Below are 23,184 nucleotides of genomic sequence, written 5' to 3'. Positions count from 1 at the left end.
GTAGTTGACGTCCTCAAAGGGGCAATAGTGATAGTAAAGTACTTGTTATGTGAGTGTACTATAGTTCAATTCAAACTCACTCTACAGTTAAATGAACAGACACAAGAATACTCTCTGCAGTCGCTATTCACTTTTATGTGATATTCGATAATATAAAAAATAATCCTTCTCCTTGAGTTCTTGGCATATGCGCGTAGGACCTATTTATAAAAAGAGAAAAAACTTTGTTCATTTCTTTATTCTCCTTTATTTTTCTATTCGATTAAAAATCTGCTGCCTTGGATTATGAATATGATTTGTTTTTCATGTCGATACCAGGATGTGGCGGACAGATAGTTCGTGTATCTCCAACTGATACTCATCGATGAGAGAGTATAAACTCGATGAGAGGTCGAGAGATCTGTTGTGTGTACATTTTCCTGCATACATATATTTATACTTTGATTCAAGTAAATACTAGAAAATAACACAAGTCGCTTCGTCATAATGTTGGATCGGGAGACTGGCTGTAATTCATAAACTAATTTAGCGGCATAAAACTAATTATAATTTTTATACTAGTCTAAAAAGCCAATTTCTTCATATTATTGACAAACAAATGCACAAACTCGCAAAGTTTCTCGAGAAACATAATGTGTATAAGGTTTTACTTTCAGAACATTTTTCGAAATTGAGTCCATGAAACTTTTAAGATTAACATTTTTTTAAATTTGCAAGCACATTGATGTCACTATATATATATCTCTACAAAATCGTATCCGTGATTCATTAAAATTAAGCGCAGCTTTATATTTAAATGTTCTTAGTGTTAACTTATAATGTCGCTGATTATAAATCAGCATACAGAATTAAAAGTTCCAAAATTATTAGAATTTTATGAAATTTGGCATATAAGAGTTCCTGCTTATGAATTTGATAAGAAATAAAAACTTTGAAATTGCAAATCTAATATTGCTAATATCAAATTTTGAAAAAAATATTAAAAGTTTATGAAGCTTGTTATCTAAAGATTATAGGAGTTGTAAAATTATTGGAATTTGAAAATTCTGCTTTTCTAAATTCATATAATAAATTCGTGACGGTTTATAGTTTTTTTTTTGCATTTTTCTTGATAATTAATCAGTTCAGGTGAAAAATGCTAAGAAAATAAATATATTTAGTAAAATTGCGTATGTGCCTTACAAAAATGTATAAATTTAAATAAAATCTCTTTTTTAATTTAAAATCTTCAGATTGGTCCTATAGGAATACATTTAGAGGCGCACAATACTCCAAGGCCTTAAATTTTTTGTTATTTTATCATCTATAATTATATTAAAGTTAAGATGTAAGAAAATGTGGAATTATAATTTTTAATCTTTTCAATTTGAGCCTAATATACCTATTTACTTGAGACTATGGTTATTGTAGACTGATATAAGTAATAAATCATCGACCTGCATCATCGTGTTTTAAAAAATACACATGACAATAAAAAATTCAGCTCCTTGTACGGTAATTAGATGGGAAATAAAAAAACAAGGTTTATGGTAAAATAATAATAAAATATTCATTATATCATTTGAGTATAATTATAATGACAAAATTTAGTAATGTTATGTATAATGACATTCTCTGAATAAATACTTAATAATCGCCCGAAACAATTCTGTAGGCATGAATAAAGATTCGTTAGGTGAATGTTGAAATTTGACATTCTTATTTCAATAGCAAGGGAAGGAAGACTTGTTGCATTTGCTCTTCAAGCCTGAGATTGTAAGCTGGTATATGTAAGTATACTTTCTCAAATGTCACTTATTTATACATCTCGTAAGATCCACTCCAGGAACACATAAGATAATCATTATACTTTTCAGCATTAGATTCCTTTATCCTCTTTCCAAAATAAATTCTCAGTAAAATACTTTTAATATTGTAAAATATTTTTTATCAAATAAATTTTAAAAAATGTTCATGTTTTGTACTATGTGATCTCACGTAGATATATATGTATGTATATAATTTTTTTTGCAACATTATATTCCTCGCTAATATAATTAATATATATTTTCTTTACAACTCGGAAATAATGTTGAAAGTACCTATACTGTAACAACATGTCGGAGAGGAAATTTCTGTGAAATGTCTTAAACTGGCTTGACAACAACTTTGGGTCTTATTTCACTGGATAAAGGAGACGCTGAGTTTTAGGTGGTTCGAGGACCATATGATAACCATATGGTCTATGCTAGACAAGGACAGCAAGGCATAGGAATTTGGCGACTCCCAAGGAAAGCGCGGTTTTCCAAGGGATGGCTTGGGCAGTTGCCGTTTTGGGTCCAAAGTGTAAAGATGCACTTTATCTGTTTGAGAATTCGGCATCTCAGAATATCATATTTAATTTTGTTGGCGATTCGTGTATCCTGATTCGAGCTTTAAGGAATAAATTCTTTGTTTATTTAAAGCTGTGTTGATTTACTTATTTATATTAAATCGGTGTTATTATTATTTATTTATTGTGGTAAAAAACATATTACCACAAACATGTACAATATTTTGAATAAAATTATGATTGCATGCATTATCATACACCAATTTTTATTTTTTGAACACTTTCTAAATAAATAATTGATAGATTCCCAGTGGACAAAAAACCATCATTGTTTTAAAAACGTTTTTAGAACGTTTCATGTCTGTTAAATAATGTTCCAAAAACGTTCCATTGCTTTTAAAACGTTTTAGAAACATATATGTATAACGTTTTTGGGACGTTATTTAGTAGACATGAAACGTTTTTTTCTAAAAACGTTTTTGGAACGTTTTTAAAACAATGATGGTTTTTTGCCCACTGGGTTGTAGGTGTTAGATTATTGCAAAAAGTGAGGAAAACTGCACTTTTTTGAGGAATATGGTGAAAATATATTTAAAGATAAAATGAAAGAAAAGTTATGGGGTGTTGTGCATTCGGTGTCCCATTATTTAAATATATAAAAATGTTAGGATACCCATACATAAATAAATCCTTACGACCCTGGATGTTTACATTTTCCAGAGGTAGAGATCACGTCAATCGTGAGCATAGCACAAAGCTATGCTATATCTATTCTCGATAGACGCTCTAGTGTAGATTAAACTTTAGAATAATTTAGGGAAAGTTCGAAACAAAAAAGACAGTGATGGAATAAAAAATCTTTTTAGTTTAAAAACTTCAATATGGAAGTAAGTGAGATGAATACATCAACATTATTAATTTCAAAATACTGTATTTAAAAAAATCGAGGTTCCACTATATACTGAAAACCTTGAATTATACATCTTTCGATTTATTCAAAATCAAAGATGGTCAAAAACATACTTTTTCTCTTTATTAATAAATTACATAAATTCTCTCAAAAACTTAACGTGAAACGACTTTTTTCTTTGCAGATTCGTAATCAGCGTAACCAAATCTATCAAAAGTGACCAGAACTATTCTAGGGACAAAATCAATGTTAGGCAGTGTCATTATTCATATTGATGCTTGTGAATATTAAATTGCAACAAAAGATGCTAAAAAGCAGGGATGGCAACCGAAACCGTTAACCGAAAAAACAGAAATTTTTAAAAAAAACCGAAAACTAGAAACCGAAACCGAAAAAAAATTATCTGAAACAGAAAACCGTAAACCGAAACCCGTATTATAAAAATTTAAAACCCTTTATTTCAAAACCTAAATTTCGTTTTTTCGAATTTTATTATAAAAGTAAAACTGAGAAGAACTAAAAATTGGAGAAGTGCGAGATTGCATTCGCACTGAAATGACGGGTTGACCAATATTAAAATCTTTTGGTACAAAAAAATAAATGAAAAAGAAATATTGAAGTATGGTATGTCTAATATTGTAAATAATAAGTAGAGGAACCAAATTTGCAGATTACAAATAATTAATTGAAAAATTTTTTTTTAAATAAATTAGAAAAAAAATTTTTTAAATTAATTATTTTGTCATCAGCTTGCAAAAATACACTAGAGTACCAATTTTTATAGCTAATTAGGTTAAATAATGTAGAAGTTAGGGAGAAAAACGTTCTTTCAAAAAATTTTGAGTTTTTCCTTGACAACGCTATGGTCATCTTATAAAAAATAAAACAAATTTATAAATAAATTATGAGTAATTAATACTCATATTTCATTCTAAGTAATTAAAATGCACACAAATATTTTCATTCATATATTGTCCGGGGAAAACAACCGAAAAACCGAAACCTTTAACCCAAAAAACCTCAATTTTTAAGAAACCGAAAACAAGAAACCGTAACCGTAATTATTCACTTTAAAAACCGAAACCCAAATACAGAAACCCTAATTCTTTGAAAAAAAACCGAAATACCGAAACCGATAAAATTTCGGTTGCCATCCCTGCTAAAAAGCTTAAATGGCAAAAAAGAAGCTTCAGCGTAAAACTCAAAAGGAAGAAAAAAGCTTCCACATCAAACTGAAGTGGATGAGAGAAAGCTTCAATGTAGAGCAGAAATGAAAGAGAAGAGATGTTAATATCAAGTTGAGGTGGAGGAGAGAAAGCATCAACGTGTCAATTAGAGTCAGAAGAAAAGCATTGTAAGATAGAGATTTATGATAAAGAATTATAAAAATTTAATGCACCTTCTCAATAATAGTCCATTTTATTCTAATGTAATTATGGAGAAATACAATGAATCGTAAGAAAGAAAATCAACAACTGTAACTCCTACAAATTCAAGGGAATATAACACAGTATCTTGCTGTAAGTTTGTGGTGTGGATTACAACTAAAAAAATAAATCTTATATTTAGAGGGGAATTATTCTTCTATTAGCCTATCAATTTTTCTTCTCGAAACAAAAGTATTTTACTTAAATTTAGAAGATTTTTATTCTTTGCTTGCGGGACGTGTAGCAAAAAAAGAGTTTCTTTAAATTTTTAACTTTTCTTCTTAGAATATGAACCTCAATGCAGGTAAGAATGATGTAAATAAAATTTTTTGAACGTATTGGAAAAATTAATTTGAATTTTTACAAATTGTGTAAAAAACACCCTTAAAATCATGATATCTCAAATGTTGGTTCATGTTATAAAGTTTCGAAAATTGGACATTCAAGAGAGTAAGAAACTACTTACATTTTAATCTGCTATTTCGGCACCATACAGAAACTTCTGGAAAATTTTTCCATCTACCTTTAGTCCATAAATAAAAGACGGACACTCTTCCTTACATTGCACGTCTATCAACTGTAAAACACAAAAGACTTTGTAATTTTGTAAGCCCACTCTTGAGTATGGTAATCATAAAAAATTAAATTAGAAAAAAAGATTTTTTGTACCACCTAATGTGGTTTTACTCCTTCACATAAGTAATTAATTATACACTACCGTCCGGAATTATCGGTACGGCTGCACGCGCACGGCCCAAAAACATACCAATCTTTAAATCACGATTTTTTGTAAATACAAATATCAGAAAATTAACAAATATACCATTCGAAAGATTATTAAATTCTACGATTAATGATATGCAACTGAAAATTTTAATAATTTATACAAAGATTTCAGCAATCGACAAATTTGACAAAAAAATAAAATTTTTTTGGAAACTTTTGGAACTCATGCACATTTTTTCAAAATTGCAGAAAAGATTTGAAACTTACATAAGTGTGATCATTCAAGTCTCATCTTTAATTTAAGACCAAAAGAGTTCGCGAGATATCATTATAAATGTCTGAACATTTTCAGCCAGAAACTGTTCAAAATCGACTAATTTAATGCATTTGTCAAAAATCATGCTCGAACATTTATAATGATATCTCGCGAACCGAATAAGATTTTTGAATTCTTTTGATCTTAAATTAAAGATGAAACTTGAATGATCACATACATAAGTTTCAAATCTTTTCTGCCATTTTTAACAAATGTGCAGAGTTCCATAAGTTTCCAAAAAAATTTTATTTTTTTGTCAAATTTGTCGATTGCTGAAATCTTTGTATAAAATATTTAAATTTTCAGTTATGTATCATTTATCGTAGAATTTTATAAGCTTTCGATTGGTATATTCATTAATTTTCTGACATTTGTATTTACAAAAAATCGTGATTTAAAGATTGGTATATTTTTGGCCCGTGGGAGTGTAGCCGTACCGATAATTCCCGACGGTAGTGTATTAACTTATTAAAAACATTTAATTTATTGCATCAGAATAGTTTTTTTTACCAGTTCATAACTATAATAGTCAAATAATATGTGAGAGGAAAATCCTCTTAAGTGAAGACTATTACTTTTGATACCTTATACAGTCGAACCTGGATAAGTGGAACCTCAAGGGACCAAAGTTCTTGTTCCACTTATAGAGGTATTCCACTTATCCAGGTCATTTAAGGTCAAATTACTTGTGCAGGGACTGCAAAGAAAGTTCCACTTAAAGAGGATTCCCACTTATCAAGGGACCGCTAAAGTAAAGATTACTTTTTTAGTGTGCAAACTACAGTTTTGTATATGCTTACGAGAAATATTTATGATAGACTGTAGTGAACTAATAATTTTCGCCCTTAAGGGTTCTGGATTCTGCAAATTTTAATTATAAATTTAAAAACAAAATTGAATTTACCTACACAGAGTTTTTGCAAGTCATGAAAAATTTTAAATCATAGCATGAAAAATACTACAAATAGGTTCAAATTAAAATAGATTAAATTCACTCACCATGAATAGTATTCTGTTGTACCACATTATCCGTGTAACAATTCCTCCAAATTATAGTTATATAATGTGTGTTTTACAATTATATAGTTATAGAAGCACCAGTTTTGGTCATTAGTTAATATTTATTGTAATTATTTGTATTTAAGTTGAATTAGAGTAGAGTGTGTAAAAAAGCCACACGGAGAGACCGAGATTACTAACTTTTGTATAAAATCACACTAGAATTTACTATTTTCACATTGCAACCACCGGAAATAAGGGGACTTTTTGTATTTTTTACTATTTTCTACACTAATTCATTAATCCGACAAATGTTTACCAAATTAGCAAAGTTTCTTACTATTTCGTCCAATAGTTCCAAACAACTGTAGTAAACTCAGAAGTATTGTGTACGTAAAATTACCATAGTCGTTTGTAAATGCAGAAAGAAAGAGTGAAAGAAAAAATACGGATTTTTGTCGCCGGTTTCCCGTCAATTCTTGACTAATGGAGGTAAACTGGAAGGATTTTTACATACACAGACACACACACACTTATATATTTGTTGGATAAATATTTGAAGACACACACATGTTTATTTCACTTATATGTATAGACGCGGTTAATTAATACAATAATACACAACTGCACGCACGACAACGAATTTCACTGAAAGTATACATCTTTGTTTCCTTATATATTGAATGATGAAAATTTACAGCACTTACGAGAAAGCAGTTTACTTTTAACAACTTATTATAAGACATAGTTCTTGGGACATGAATAAATGCAAAATTTATTAATTTATAATGGTCAATTTCTGAGATAACGAGCGACCTACGTTTCACTTTATATTTAATTATTGTAGATAATATCCAAATTTATTTTACATACGCGAAACATAGTCACTGTCAATGATCGGATGGCATCGGCTCATTTACGGAGATTGACGAAGTTAGCAACCAATAGAAATGCAGGCGCCATATGACTGCACTCGCTAGCCACACTTGCTCACCAAAAATTACTACAGTGGATAGTAGGTTTTAGTGGAAAATGTTTACATTTGTCAGATTTTGTCTAATTAAATTAGAGAAAACTATAATCAATTTTTGCTACATTTACAACTCTTACACAAAATATTAAAACTTGCTATTTCAATGTAGCAAATTTATCTATTTCTTTTGTAAATTTATCTAATTCTGTAGTACATTATGCTAAAAGTCCCCTTATTTCCGGTCATTGCAACCATTTTTAGTAATTTTTACAAATGTGTGTCTCTCCGTGCACGTTTTTACATTTGACGATATAAAATCTGAATTTAAAATTTTTTCTCAAATTTCCAATTGGTATTGAAACTTCAGTTATTAAGCTTGAAAATCCTTGACGCAAATTTTTTTTATCCCATAAAAGGACTAAGTTATAAGAGTTTTATTAACGCACTGCAAGTGGCTTTTTTGCACCATCAGTTGGGGGAAAAAAGCCACCTCGCGATTTTAGCAAAATATGTTATTAATTTTTGTGTTTTTATAGTTTTCCTTTATTTATATAATTAAAATAATCTTATTTTTTAAATATTTTAATAAATTTTCAGAATTTTTAGCAAGAAATATTGAATATTATGTTAAGTTTACTAATTTTTCGTACCTTTTCTAAAAGTCCTCTTTAAGTTTCACCAGAGATACAATATTTCGTAGCAATCGTTTATTCGTTTTTTATTTTTTTATTGCACTTTGAACTATTTTTTCGTCGTGTTCAATTAATTTTACTAAGTAAACACGAGAAATTTTATAAAGGGGAGGTTACCTTATTGGTGAAAAGTGCGAAAGTTGAAAAAAATTTTTTTTTCATATACAGAAATATTTTTAGAATTGCGGTTTTTTTATTTAAATAGTACATAAGTATATAAACTTTTTACATATTTATATTAAAAAAAAATTAAAAATGGCGGCTGTAGCTTAACTATAAACGGCGCCGTATTTTTTTATGCGCCGTACGTTCCACAGCCTCGCCAGATTATCCCAATAAAAAATTATTGATATATTATTATTAAACTAGGATAAGTTTAGCAGGCCTTATCGTTTTGCTTATTCAAAAAAAAATTTTTTTAATATTTTTTTTGACCCATAAAGTAAAAAATGAGTTTTTTCTTCAAATATCCGCCATTTTGCTAAAAAACGTTTTTCAAAAAAAGAAAAAACGATAAGGCCCCCTAAATTTATCCTAGTTTAATAATATATCATGAATTTTTGATTCCGATAACCTGGCGAGGCTGTGGAACGTGCGGCGTAAAAAAATACGTTAAGCTACAGCCGCCATTCAAAATTCTTTTTTAATATAAATATGTAAAAACTTTATATTTTTATTTTATTTGTTTATACAGCCATCTTAAGCCTACAATTTTGGCTATACAAGTGTTTTTACAACCATAGAAATTTTTGTTTACAAACTTTTTTATTACTTAATACTAAATTGCGCCTACAGAGCGACTTGAAAATTAGGAGTTATACTCGCATTTGCCTGGACCACCCGTCTGATGGGTTTTCTCGCCAGTGGAGAGGGAATAAAAAGTTTATTTAATTATGTACTATTTAAGTAAAAAAAAAACCGCAATTCGAAAAATATTCTCGTATATGAAAAAAAAATTCCCCAACTCATGCCTTTTTCACCATTGAGAACGGTAACCTCCCCTAAAATAAGAAGGTTAATATGAATAGAAAACAAAAAATGAATATTACGTAATATTCAATGGATTTTTGTCCCTGGCTTTTTAACCCCCAACACCAGTTTTTCTAAAAGCTATAATAAGTTTTAAATTTAGGTCAATTTTCAAAAATTAATATCGTATACGTTTTAAGTATAGTTTTTTTCTTATGTTAATAAATTATTTATAATAAATAATTAAATGAAAATTTTATAAAAATGACCAAGACTGGAGCAGTGGACAAAAGTAATACATCTGCCTTAATTGTGATATTTCTGACGGAATCTTACCCTCAAACCTAAAAATTTATCGTTCAAGTATTTTTAAAAACTCAATTTCTTATAATCTCAAGATCGCAACTTTACATTGTTAGAAAAAACTGCATTAAACTTAATAAATTGTATATGAAGCAAAGAAGCAATACGAGTATTGCAATTTAATATAAATTTTTATTAAGACTGATATACATTTACCTTAAATTTAACATAATTTGTATTACATTTAATATAAATGTATATTAATCTTAATGAAAATGTACATTAAATTTCAATACTGGTATTGCATATTTACTTCACATACAACTTATTTAATTTAATACAGATTTTTCTAGTATTGTAGAAACTATACAAAAAATTAATTAAAAATAACATCAAATAGAAAACTCAAATAAAACTTTATAGATTGCGACTTGTAAATATAATCATTTTTATGGACGACTTTTTCCGATTTTGGATTAGTGAAATATAACTAATTGTTAGTGAAGATTCATTCATTTTTTAGTAGAATTTCATTACTTGACAATCTCTCTTTCTGTAAAAAATGAATCAGTCAAACTGTTTTGCATCGAATTTTAAGAAAATAGATCTACTAATTGTTAGTGGACTTTGTGAATCAATTTTCTTCATTTCATTAGTAACATTCACTAATTCAAATTCAGAGACTCTGTAAATTATAACTTATTACACAATTTAAAGTATAATATTTGTATTCAGTTTGTTTTGTTTAATATAAAAAACTATTTTATTTGTGTTTTAATTTAACTGTACAATATTAATATCAATAATACAAATTTTTTCTTGTGTACAAAATATTTCTAATTTTTTATTATTTGTCCACAGTATAGATTTCCTATAAAACAATGTTAACCTTTATTTGAAAGATAATTTATGAAAATAGAGAAATGTTTTTGCTCTTAAGTCAGAGTGATTTTACATCAAGTGTTGCTCGTTAAAAGACGTACCGGCGTCAAAGGTCCAAAACATTTTTACAATAAGAAAAATTTGTTATAATTATTTATCTGTAAATGTGGAAATATATAAAGCATATTTAAAGAACAATAGTCTCTATATAATCGTACTTTAGAAATAAGAAAAAGCAATTATACAAATAATAATATCTTTGCAGTACACTTGCTAGAATTTGAAATAATTTCAGAGAACGTTTGTTCAGTAAGAAAAGAAAAATAGAATACTTGTAGTGGGACTAATAAAGTTTTGGTATTGTGAATAGAAATTCAAGTTTTGAAAACTATTCTTTAGCATCGCCAATTCCATCGGAGTTAATAGCGAAGGTTGCTTCGCTTTCAGGTAAACAAGGAGAATCATAAATTTTGCATATTCTCGTTTCACCTCGTCCTTTTCGCAAATATAATCTAGTTGTACTGGCATGGGCCATAATATTACCGCCTATGGGTTTTTTCTGATCACCGCCGAACATACTCGCGGCTCCGTCGACTTGAGCGACAACTTGATTCGTGATGATCACTGCAACTCCAAATTCATCCGCGAGTCTCAGCAACATTCTTAGGAATCTCGCCAGGTGCATCTGTCTGGCTGATAATTCTCCTCTACCAGAATAATCTGTCCTGTAAAGAGCTGTGGCACTGTCCACGATCAGCAATGCATATCTGGATTCCGTCATCATTGCTGTGGCGTCAATCAATAACTTTGTCTGATGATCTGTGTTAAATGCGCGGGCACACGCCACATTGTCAAGAACTGAATCCCCACTGATCTTGTACCTAAAAGAATAAGCTTTCATTAAACAGCTTATGCGCTAAAAGTGACAGAGTTAATTGCTTTTCATTAATTTCCACCATAAAATTTCATAAATTCAAAAAGCAGACAGTCATAAGGGTTATACGGGTGAAAATCATCTATCACAGTAAAAACAAAGTCTTAAATTTAATGGTGGCTAGTTTTAATTTTTGACTTATCTTAAGCTATCAACTTTATTTAATCATAAAAACTAACTGAAAATTAAAGTTAGTTGTACTCTTACTTAAATGAAACTCAGTTTGTAATTTATTTGTAATACACCGGACTTAATTTCCGATCCAATGGTATTAATAAAAAGTTAGATGAAATTAACTTCTAATAAGGTACGCTAACAGCTGACTGTAAGTCTGGCGAGGCTGAAAAAGTTGATTGTGACGTCACAAGGGACGCAATTTGCAAACGTGAAAAGTCTGAATAGCGCGTCGCGTCGCCGGTTTGTCGGTTTACTTTTGACTCGTGTTTTATTAATAATATATAGGTCCATAAATTATATTTATAATTGGTGAATCTTAGACAGAAAGTTTAGTTTTATTAGTATGTTAATATTTTAATTCGATTATAAACAAGTTTATAAACATTTTATAATTTTAATTTCACCTAATATATATGTGCATTAGCATTTAATTCTTTATCTTAAAGAGAGAAATTTCCACTGATAGTTTTAATAATTGTTGTTTGTTATAAGAAATTAAATGTGACATATGTTTATTTTAATAAAATTCAAGAATATGAACATACACTGTAAAAACAAAGTCTTTCTTTAAGGCGGTGTCAAAGTCGATTGGATTTTTGCATTGAGCTTCAATGGAAAAATCGCATCGACTTTGACACCGCCTTTAAGCTCGAAATTTGTCTTTTTTCAAGGTGTAAACGGAAGACTCCCCAATTGATACAAGTAAGGTGTCAAATAAACTGAAATTCAACTGTAAGCTTGTAAGAAGGCTGAAATTTGGCTAGATGGTTTGGCTGAATTTTAGCCTTCTTACTAGCTTACAGTTGAATTTCAGTTCATTTAACACCTTACTTGTATCAATTGGGGAGTATTCTTTTTAAACTTCTAATCATTACTGACATTCAGCCAACATGGTCTACTTCCGTTTACACCTTGAAAAAAGACAAATTTCGGGCTTAAAGGAAGACTTTGTTTTTACAGTGAGAGTCGGTTGCTTGATGATTTTAAAAATGGAGCAATTCCATATGGTAAGTGATCATGGAAATTTCCTTCTAGTATGGAATTTTTATGAAACTGCTTTATTTTTCTCTTGAATGCAACTAAAAAAACAAGTTGTTCATTTCATGACCATTTAACTTCCTCAATATATAAAAATTGCGGTTTTGCAAACTTTTGAAAAACTATGTACAAAAGGGATCGTCCAGAAGATTTGTTAAAAATAAAATTATATAAATCATTTATAAGTTGTTATATAAATATTTGGTGAAATTTACTCTTCCATTTGCAAATTGCTTCTTTTTTATGACAGAATAATCATTTCAAAATATTAATATTAAATAAATTATGAAAAAAATACAAAATTTTAATTTTTTGTGAAAAAGAAAAATATTTATTAATTTTATAAATTTTGATAAAATGTATACTTTGTATACATCAATCGATTCGTTTTCTTGTCAGGAATGTAATTTTGAGAATTATTAATAAAAATATTAACAAATAAAAAAATTATTTCAAAAAATACAAAAAAAAATTTTTCTGAATTTTAAAAAAATTGTATAAAAAAAAATTTTGTAGATATTTTCGAAAATCCTTGTGTCAGATTTTAGGTATTAATGACTGCAATAAACCTGCAAAATTTCAGGACAATCCATCAAAATTTGTCTGAGATAATTTGTATACAATTTTTGTGACATACACACACACATCTGGACATTTGCTCATAATTGAATAATAATAATAATAATTTTCTAGATGAAAATGAGTCCATATAACCTTCTTTTGAAAAATTGAAAATCGTCACCAATGCAAAGCTTCCTCATGAGGAAGCAATAGTGAAACTTTTTTGGAATAATATTTATAAACATAGGAGATATGCAACTTAGAAATTTTTTAACATTTTTTCTTTGAAACCGCATAATTTTTTTTTTTTGTAAAAGATATTGAGGTCAATTTTTTTTAAATTGCCAATAAAATTAATTAAAATTAATTACTATTCACTTATTGTTTTACAGAATTTTTAACTAAAATTCTTCTATAAATTAATTATTTTTAATAATAATTTTTGAAAAATTTCTTTAAAAATTTTCAAATCCTTTTGTTTACAATTCAGTTTTTGAAAAATTTCATCGATTATTCATAAGTTCTCCAATCAAATATATATTATATTAGAAAATAAAAACTTTAAATAACTTAAAAAAAATTCAATTAAACTTTTTCAAAACAATTAAATCTACACAATTTCCAGTTAAATGTATAAAAACTTCAAACATTCAAAGATTATAATTTGAAAAGTTTTCAAAATCCAATTATTTCTAAAAAATCATATTTTCTCTATAAATTTGAATTAATAAAAATATTTACTAATTGGAATTAGTGACTGCGACTTTTTGCTTTCGAATTAGTTTTTACTATTAAATTAGTAGAAACGACAATTTATTAGTAAAATTTGCTAATTCAAAAGATAAAAGTCAGTCACTAATTCAAATTTGAAAACATTTTTACTAATTCAAATTTAGAGAGTTTAACATTCAATTATTATCTAAAATGTTAACTCAAATTCATATTTAAATCAATTTTTATTAGAAAATTTTACGAGAATTCAATAATTATATAAAGACAAAAATAAATAATTTTTTTAAAAATTGAACTCTCATAAAGAATTTTATCAACAAATTTTTAAATAAGTAATTAAAATTCTTTTGACGAATTTTAATAAAATTTTAAAAAATAATTTCATTTTTCGAGAAATTAGATTAAAATTGTATTAAAAATAATTGAATCTCTGTAAAAAAATTTGATTGAATTGAGAAAATTTTTTGAAAATTATTGAAATTTTGTCAAGAATTTTATTAAAATTTTTTTAAATAATTGAATTTTGGAGAAAAATTTTGTTATTTATAAAGATAATTGAAATTTTGGAGAGATTTTTTTTAACTTTTAACCATAAGAGGAATTTTATTATTTTTGAAAATAATTGAATTCTTATTGAGACGAATTTTAATATTTCTTTTTAAATAATTGAATTCTTTTGTGAAATTTTATTGAAATAGTAGATGGGTCATTCTCACAATCGGGACACATGACACGTACATTAGATTTTTAAAAATAAATAATAATAATTTTTCAAAATCTTTACGTCCTAATAATAGCATTCATCATGATTTAATCGGATCCTATGAAAAATAAATCGAAAATTTGAAATATTTAAAGATACACGTGTTTATATAGCATAAAAACTCCCCTCCGTTACCGTTCATGAAGTAAGTTTCATTTATCGAAAAGGTATTTATATTAATTCTGTAATACAAAAAAATCTTTTGCCCGGTAATATCTACTTATTATTTTATTTCTAATTCAATCATGAAAAATAAAGTAAAATATTTGTTAGTTATTTTTACCTAGAATTAAATTAGTTTTGTGCAGAAATAAAACTCCCCTCCGTTACCGCTCACAAATATAATTATAAAATATAAACAAAAACGATAAAATAGAAATAAATACATCAAAACTCTTTGTAGTGTCAGTATAGTTATGGTTATTGCATAAAATGATGAAACAAAATGAAAACAATTAGTTTTAAAAGAATCTTTAGTTTGTCAGTGTTCATCGACACAATAAAAACTCCCCTCCGTTACCGCAGTAAATTTAGTTTTTAGGACGTAAATAATAATAATTTTTAATAATCTTTAAAACATTGTTTTATTTAAAAACAAAGAAAACAAATGCTGTCATTAATTTATTTATAATATTTATTTTTTTTATATTAGAATCATAACCTCCAATTGTGTCACAAAAATCATCGTAAATAAATTGGCTGCCTTTATTCTCGTGTTACTTACGATATTTTTTATTCCAAAGGCACAAAAGTGGCGACTTCAGATAGCAGACGACAGGGAGTAAAAGTCATTCACTTGTTCGACTTGTATGAAAATGGCGGCCGTTTTCTCCCATGGGCAAAAATAACGCATGGGATCAGCTGTTATGTTTGCCTCTTGGGAGAAAATGGACGCCATTTTCATATGGTCGAACAAATGAGTGACTTTACTCCCTGTCGTCAGCTATCTAAAAGCGCCATTTTTGTGCATGTGGGATAAAAATGAATGATTTTCCTCCCTGTCATCTGCTATCAGAAAGCGCCATTTTTGTGCATGTGAGATAAAAAAAATAATAATTTTTTAAATTCTAAAGTGTAGTAGTACCTTAAAATTAAATTAATTTTGAAATATTTAAGAAAAAGCACAATAACTTTAGAAAACAATAATTTTCCAGGATTCCGATCAAAATTTCCGGACTTTTCCAGGTTTTTTCAAGGCTTATAAAATTCCCTGACATCAGGGTGGCCGCAAAATTTTATTTTCAAAATTCCCTGACTTTTCCCTGATTAACAAATTTTTTAATTTTTTAATATTCTACATTGAAATGTCCGTAAGAACACTGAAAAACTGTTGGTAGAGCAGTTCCGCTATTGACTGTTGTGCAGCGCTACTTAACTTTAAACTCACAGCTCTATCAAAATTAGGCGAGTTGCTCTCCTAAACTTGACTACCAATGGCGTTGGCGAGCGGCTGCTTGACAAAAAGGTCAGCAGCTCTATCAAAAAGGAGAGTTGCTCGCCCAAAAAGGAGAGTAACTCGCCCAAAAATAAAGTGAGCTGTGCGTTTCTTTTTACGCAGCAGTTCACCGCATTGGGCGAACAGCTCTACCAACAGTTTTTCAGTGAAGGTCCAAACAAAAAAAAATGTAACGGCAACATTATAATGAGCTATATTACAAAAATGTCTAAATAAAAAACTGAATTGACATTTAAGTATCAAAGGTTTTTAATTTGTGGTTTTTTTCGATCAAAATTCCCTGACTTTTAAAGAATTTTTAAAAATCCCCTGACTTTTCCCTGACTTTATTATTGAATTTGTAGGCTCTAGACAATTTTTAATAGTAAATTATAAAAAAAATCCCATTGTGCCGCGTGCGTGCGACCTGCACGGGCAGCTTAATTATTTTCTTGAACCCATCAAACTTGTCAGGCCCACTCTGAAACTTTTTGCAAAACCTTATCATTTCCAGCTATGTTTTAAAAAAAGAAAATAAAAAATTTATCATACCCAAAGTTAAAAAAAATTAATTTGTTTATAAAAATTTTTTGTTTTTTTAATAAAAAATGAAAAAAAATTATTTTGTTATGATTATTCAAAAGTAGAGAGAAAAACAAAACTTTTTTTCTCTTGTCAAAAAATGAAAAGAAGCAATATTTTTTGAGTTATCTGACATTAAAAATATATCTTCATTTAAAAAACGAAAATTTTGAAAATTCATAACTAAAAAATTTGGCCTCCAAAAATAAAAAAATACGTAGGGGAAGTGCGCCGGTTGTGGGCACCCCTACGTAAACTTCGACGGCAAGCAGACTTTACTGAACTAAGTATTGCAAGTCGTGTTCGTTGACAATACGGTTCAGTGCATTCGAAGTGCGTTATGTTATGCGTACTAGCTACTTCACATGCAAGCATTATGCTTTTGTTAGCGATGAGCATAGTGTGAAAACGTGTCATCATTTTTGTTCTTTATCCCGGCAAATTCTCTTAAAATAAAGAAACTTTCATTTCTTCTTTATTTGTGTTGGTTTCCTTTAATATTTTTCCATTTTTAGCGGATTTTTCAAGGGTGCCCACAACCGGGTACAAAATTTTTTTTGTCAAAAAATTCCCATTTCACTAAATTTCTAATAAAACTTTTTTATTTAAAGGAATCAATTTAATTCCTTCACTGACAGTCACCTTAGACCTCTAGCTTTAAATTCGTACACATATATTTGTATAATATGCACATGGAAAAATGTTATGAGGCAAAAACAAAAAGGTGCCCACAACCGGAACACTTCCCTTATCTGTTTTTTTTCAATACAGAATAGAAAAATAATATTTTTGGCCGATTTTAAGAGGTCGACTGAAATCTCACATGGAATTGCCCATATATACTACCACCACAAAAAAATGAACCAAAATGAAAGTGGAGTTTTTTTCAAAAATCGAAAATAAAATTTTTTTCTTTAATATCAACAAAGTATAGAATAAATTTTCTTTCAAATGCTAGAAAATTTTTAAGTTGTAGATATCTTCTATGTTTATAAATATTTTTCCAAAAAATTTTCACTATTTTTTTAGTTGCATTCAAGAAAACAATAAAGGGCAGCTTCATCAAAATCCCATACTGGAAGGAAATTTCCACGATCACTTACCATGGAATTGCTCAATGCTGTAATTAATATATAATATTTTTAAGGTGGAGTGACACCTTTGACCCAAAAAAAATGATTTTATTTTTTTTTGTTCTAGACGATTTTTACTAGATTAACCCATAAATAAAAATATTGATAAAAATAACGCATGAATATTAATTATACTGTTTTGGAATATCATCCCAGTAATAAGGGGTGAATTAAAGTGGATTGGTACTTTTATGCCCTTAAATTCTAAACCAATTCCGTTTTTGTCCGCAATCTTAATGAATTCCTTTTCTATTGTTAAGTTGATAATTTCAATTCAATTCTCTGTAACCACGTGACCAGAGCAGAGTCTGAATTCACTTTAATGCCGTTTAAGGGAATCATTTGTTGTGGAGTTCATGCCGCCTTTTAATTAACATTGAATTCTTTAAAGGGTATTAAAGGGGTTTAAAATTCTGGTCTTTAATTCACCCCTTATTACTGGGATTGTACGAAAAGTAAACATAATTAAAATGATAATTACCTACCAATTTTTAAAAGCCAATTTCGATGATTTTTGAAATTAAAAGTTTTTGGAGCAGCCTCACCGAGTTATTTAAAACTTGTCAATACAGTGGAACCTCGATAACTCGAATTTCAAGGGCCACAATTTCGACTTACAAAGGCATAATTTTAAAGTCGATTTTTCGAGTTATAGAGTTATAAAATTCAACTTCAGTTTATTAAAGTTAATTACATATAAGGTTAGAAAAACTCTGTTATTTATCTTTGTGTCAGAGAATCAGAAAATTGTTTGACAATATAATGCAATGTGTGATATTATTTTACAAAATTCGATTTACAGAGTCTACATTTCAAACTTCGAGTTATAGAGTATATAGAGTACAAATGGCACTATTATTACTATTATTAGTAGATGCATTTCACGTCAGAAATATCACTATTTGCAAAGGGTATGCCGATTTTCGCAAAACTTTGTGAGATTATAGTTCTATATAAGAGATTTCTTTCCCCCAAATTTTTTCAAAAAAAATTCAAAATTGTTCAAGACACGCCATTTTGAATTTTAATATTAATTTTATAAAATTTTGAATATCTCGGAATATTGTTTATGGATTTTTATGAAATTTACACATTTTTCAGTTAAAAGTATGTACTTTAAAATGCAAATAAAGTTAATAAAAAAATTAATTTTTAAATAAAAAATTTTTTAAAAATTTTTTAAACAATTTTTTGTTTATTTACTCCTCTCTGAGAAAAATGTTATTGACATATTTGGATTCCTTGTGAATTCACCTTTAATTTCATAAAAAAAATTGATAAAGACTCAACTGGGTCTGGAGATATTGAATTTTTTGTAAAAAAACAAGCGTCGCCGCGCCATAGCACCATACTGCACAAGTCGCGTAGTACGTTACCGCAGTCATGCATTGCTGCTGTAACTATGACTATTTTTTACAAAAAATTCAATATCTCCGGAACCAGTTGAGTCTCCATCAATTTTTTTTATGAAATTAAAGGTGAATTCATAAGGAATCCAAATGTGTTAATAACATTTTTCTCAGAGAGGAGTAAATAAACAAAAAATTGTTTAAAAAAATTTTGTTAAATTTTTTTATTTAAAAATTAATTTTTTTTATTAACTTTATTTGCATTTTAAAGTACATACTTTTACCTGAAAAATGTGTAAATTTAATAAAAATCCATAAACAATATTCCGAGATATTCAAAATTTTATAAAATTAATGTTAAAATTCAAAATGGCGTATCTTCAACAATTTTGAATTTTTTTTTAAATTTGGGGGGAAGAAGTCTCTTATATAGAACTATAATCCCACGAAGTTTTGCGAAAATCGGCAGACCCTTTGCAAATCGTGATATTTCTGACGTGAAATGCCTCAGTAGAGGAACAATATTTTGTTCAAGTCACAAACTCAAAATAAGTCGGGATAACGAGTTTTTAGGGGTTCGCCGCGAGAGGAATGCTATTGTTTTCGACTTAACGAGCTTCGAGTTATAAAGGTACCACTGTATTACATTTATTCGTATAAAGTTCCAGAAAATCAACTTTTTGATTTAAAACAATTGTTTATTTATAAGATACATTTGTTTAACTGTTCATATCTTTTAAATTATGAAAGATAAATAAGTTTTGTTTTTTGCATTCAACTCAGGAAATAAGTTGATGCTTCAAATATGTAATAAACATGTTTCTATAATATTGAGCAGAGTAAGTATATGTGTTGTATTTGTATTTTATTTTTTATATGAAAGAGTACTATACATAGGAATAATTTTAAATTTTAAGTCATTTAATTTCATCCTCTAAGCTGAAAATAAGCTTATTTTGTTTAAATAACTTTGCAAGTATTTTTTTCAAAACAAATATAAATGTATCTTATCAATTTAAATTCTGGGATAAACTTTATGCATTCTCGAAATATCATGGGGTGTCCAACTCGCAACAAACTCCCCTAATGCTTTCAGGGGGAGGGAGAATTGATCTGTTTGTTGCGGTCATCAGAAAAAATTATGTCAATGTACGCAACACTGCGTTACACAGAGAGTTGAGGGGGCGGGGGGTAACATTTGAAGAAAGCGTTACATATTTTTTTAACGGCCCCTTATCTTATAAATAAACCATTGTTTTGGCTCAAACAGTTGATTTTCTGAAACTTTATACGAGTAAATTTAATATTACCAAGTTTTAAGTAATTTGGTCAGGCTGCTCCGAAAACATTTAATAATGTGCTGGAATCGCACATATGCGAACTAATATTTAAAAATTACCCCTCTTCTCTAGATAGTAAAGGTAAAAAAGAAAAAAAAGTTGTAAGCATAAAATGAAATAATAATTTCTGGACTAATTAAAAGAATTTTGCATTATCACAAAAGTACTTGTCTAGATTTTAAGATAGAAGTTCAGAATAATCTTAGTTTTTTGCACTAGCTCAAAAAAGAAAAGCAACCCCAACAAATGTAGAAAAAAAGTTAAATTAACTCCAATAAATATAACTAAGAATTGAATCTAATCGTTAAAGATTTTCTTCTAGTCGCAGTAAATCGTTTGATGTAAAAAAAGCCATTTTTTAATTAATAGATATTCATTAAAAAATAGTTTTTTTTTACTTTGATCGTTAAAGCTTCTATTTTAATTTTTGAAACACATAAAAGTAGTTTGTTCATACTTCTATAAAGACCAATAATAATATATCAATTTCATTAGTTCATTTAGTTATTGAGTCGTAAAAAGGTCTTAAGTTAGGATCTAATCCTTGAAAATCATACCTTTCTGCTGTGGCAATTAATCGTTCAGGCCTGAAAGTTCCTTCGGTATCAATATAGAGACATTTTCCCTCGGCCCCACCCATGTCGATTGGAAGCTGACAATTAACAGCTAAACTATGGCAGAGTTGTGATTTTCCGGTACGAAACTCGCCAAAAATTTCTGTTATAGATCCAGTCTCTATGCCTCCTCCAAGAAGTCTGTCCAACTCCTGTGAACCTGTCGTAATGTAAACTATATTTGCACGATTCTGATGGATTTCTGTTGCTGTTTTGAAGCCCATAACAACAGATTTCGCAGCTTCTTGGATAATTTTGTCAGCCTTAGCTTCACTGATCCCTTTAATTTGAATAAGGACCTTTTTTGGCGTATAAGCCACAGATTCCACAGTGTGGAAACCGGACTCCTCCAATTTCTTAATATCGGCTGCTGTAATGCCATTTCCCTAAAAAAAATTCATTTTTTGTTAATGTTAATGTTATTTTAAAGAAACTATGGATATTTATCCCTCTAAAGAAATTCAATAAATGTCAAGTTTGCTCCCAAAATCCCCATCATAGACTTTACTGGAATAAAAATATATAAAATATTCAAGTTTTACTTTAACATAAGTTTCATTAAAATCTGAAATAATGTGTTTTGAGGTATTCAAAAGTTTATCTTTCAAATTAGCAAAATTATACAAGTTTTGATTAATTGAATTTAGAAATCAGTGAAGAATCAAATAAATACAAAATAAAATTTTTTGTTACAACCCTAAATTAAGTAAACGACTTTTTTTCTATTTTTAATCGACTAAACCAATTTTTTTTTACTCGTTAAAGTCGATCCGAGGCCTGAGAGTGCCTCATGTGGTGGTACACTTTACCTAAATAGTAAACTCTTTACATACAATCAATTAATTTATAATATTTAAAATTTATGTAAATAGACCTACTGTAAATGAATTATAATTTGGGAGTTACTAAATTAAAAAGTAGGTACTTTATACATATAAAAATTAATTAATTTTTTAAACATTTGGACTAAGTATTGTGTAAATAAGTATTATATATGTTTACAAGGGGAGAGTATGATGGGCATGAAAAACCATGTATGCGATATATTTTCTCCATTGGTTTAGTCTAACGTGCTTTATAACATTTCGCGAAAAAAATTCCTTCACATGACCCTACTAGTTAGCATAATAAAATCTTTTTCAGAAAAACATCACGTGTCCTACACGTCTTGTTCAATGGATAAATGAATATTAGTTCAAATTATGAATGTTAATAAACTTAAAAATATTATTAGTTAAAAATGAGACTATTTTAATTGAAAATACATTAAAACTATTACAAACGTGATACTGTTCTAAAATATTTAATTGAAGAGAAATACTTGGAAGTTGTATGAATAACAAATTATAATAATAAACGAAAAAGAGAAAAAAGTGCAATCATTGTTTACCTCCAAAGTTTTAAGCAATTTCACTTGACCGTTATAAGCTTCCAGGTCATCTTCTGTATGAACAGACATTGTAGAAGCCATTGCTGTAGACATTATGAAAAGTTTTTAAAAATATAATACTTTTTAACACGAATTTCTATAATCTTGAATTATAATCTGTATGTCATAAAGCAGAACAACAGGTCTAAACAAGAATCACTTCAGCCGGCAATGCTTTCCACAATTTCTCTCTTCTCTCTCTCTCTCTCACCCTATACACAACATTCAACTTGTAACTGTCATTTGAAGCAGTGCAGCCAATAAGGTAGTTCACGTTTGGAGGGGGAAATCCAATATGGAGGTTAGCTGGATGCCATGCAATGCATTGTAGTCAACGGAATGAAATCAGTCTTTCATCAATAACTTTTTCAAAATTTATTTTTTAAACAAAGTGTAATGGTAAATTATTCTTTATTTATCAAAAAATACTTTTTAAACTTTTTAAAATAAAAAAAATTAATTTTACTATTTTCAAAAATAGTCTTTGATAAATGAGTAATTTGACATTAGGCTGTGTTTATATGCTTGCGTTAAGGCCTAAGCAAAAACTGCTTCGGGAACGCAAAGCATGAGTTAGAAAAGGACAAAT

At 28.4% G+C, this 23,184-nt stretch overlaps 1 protein-coding gene across 1 annotated transcript; it reads right to left on the bottom strand.

The window, feature by feature from the left end:
* Window positions 1-10,439: 10,439 nt before the first annotated feature.
* LOC122497624 (DNA repair protein RAD51 homolog 1) lies at window positions 10,440-22,834 on the bottom strand. The gene is made up of 3 exons (XM_043604859.1): window positions 22,557-22,834; window positions 21,110-21,552; window positions 10,440-11,389 (listed from the first exon to the last, which is right to left on the bottom strand). Exons 1-3 carry the CDS (start codon window positions 22,647-22,649, stop codon window positions 10,897-10,899), a joined length of 1,029 nt encoding a protein of 342 aa, XP_043460794.1. The 5' UTR covers window positions 22,650-22,834; the 3' UTR covers window positions 10,440-10,896.
* Window positions 22,835-23,184: the final 350 nt, after the last annotated feature.

The sequence above is a fragment of the Leptopilina heterotoma genome, unplaced genomic scaffold (genome assembly GCF_015476425.1).
Source record: "Leptopilina heterotoma isolate Lh14 unplaced genomic scaffold, ASM1547642v1 Lhet_135, whole genome shotgun sequence".
In the NCBI taxonomy this organism is placed as follows: domain Eukaryota; kingdom Metazoa; phylum Arthropoda; class Insecta; order Hymenoptera; family Figitidae; genus Leptopilina; species Leptopilina heterotoma.
This window is presented reverse-complemented; position numbering and strand designations above follow the sequence as displayed.

Excerpts from the sequence above, each read along its gene's own strand:
- LOC122497624 (XM_043604859.1), bottom strand. The coding sequence starts at position 22,649 with ATGTCTACAGCAATGGCTTCTACAATGTCTGTTCATACAGAAGATGAC. Across the intron at positions 21,553-22,556 it reads AATTGCTTAAAACTTTGGAG|GGAAATGGCATTACAGCAGC; the intron begins GTAAACAATGAT and ends AATTTTTTTTAG. Across the intron at positions 11,390-21,109 it reads TTAATTGCCACAGCAGAAAG|GTACAAGATCAGTGGGGATT; the intron begins GTATGATTTTCA and ends TTATTCTTTTAG.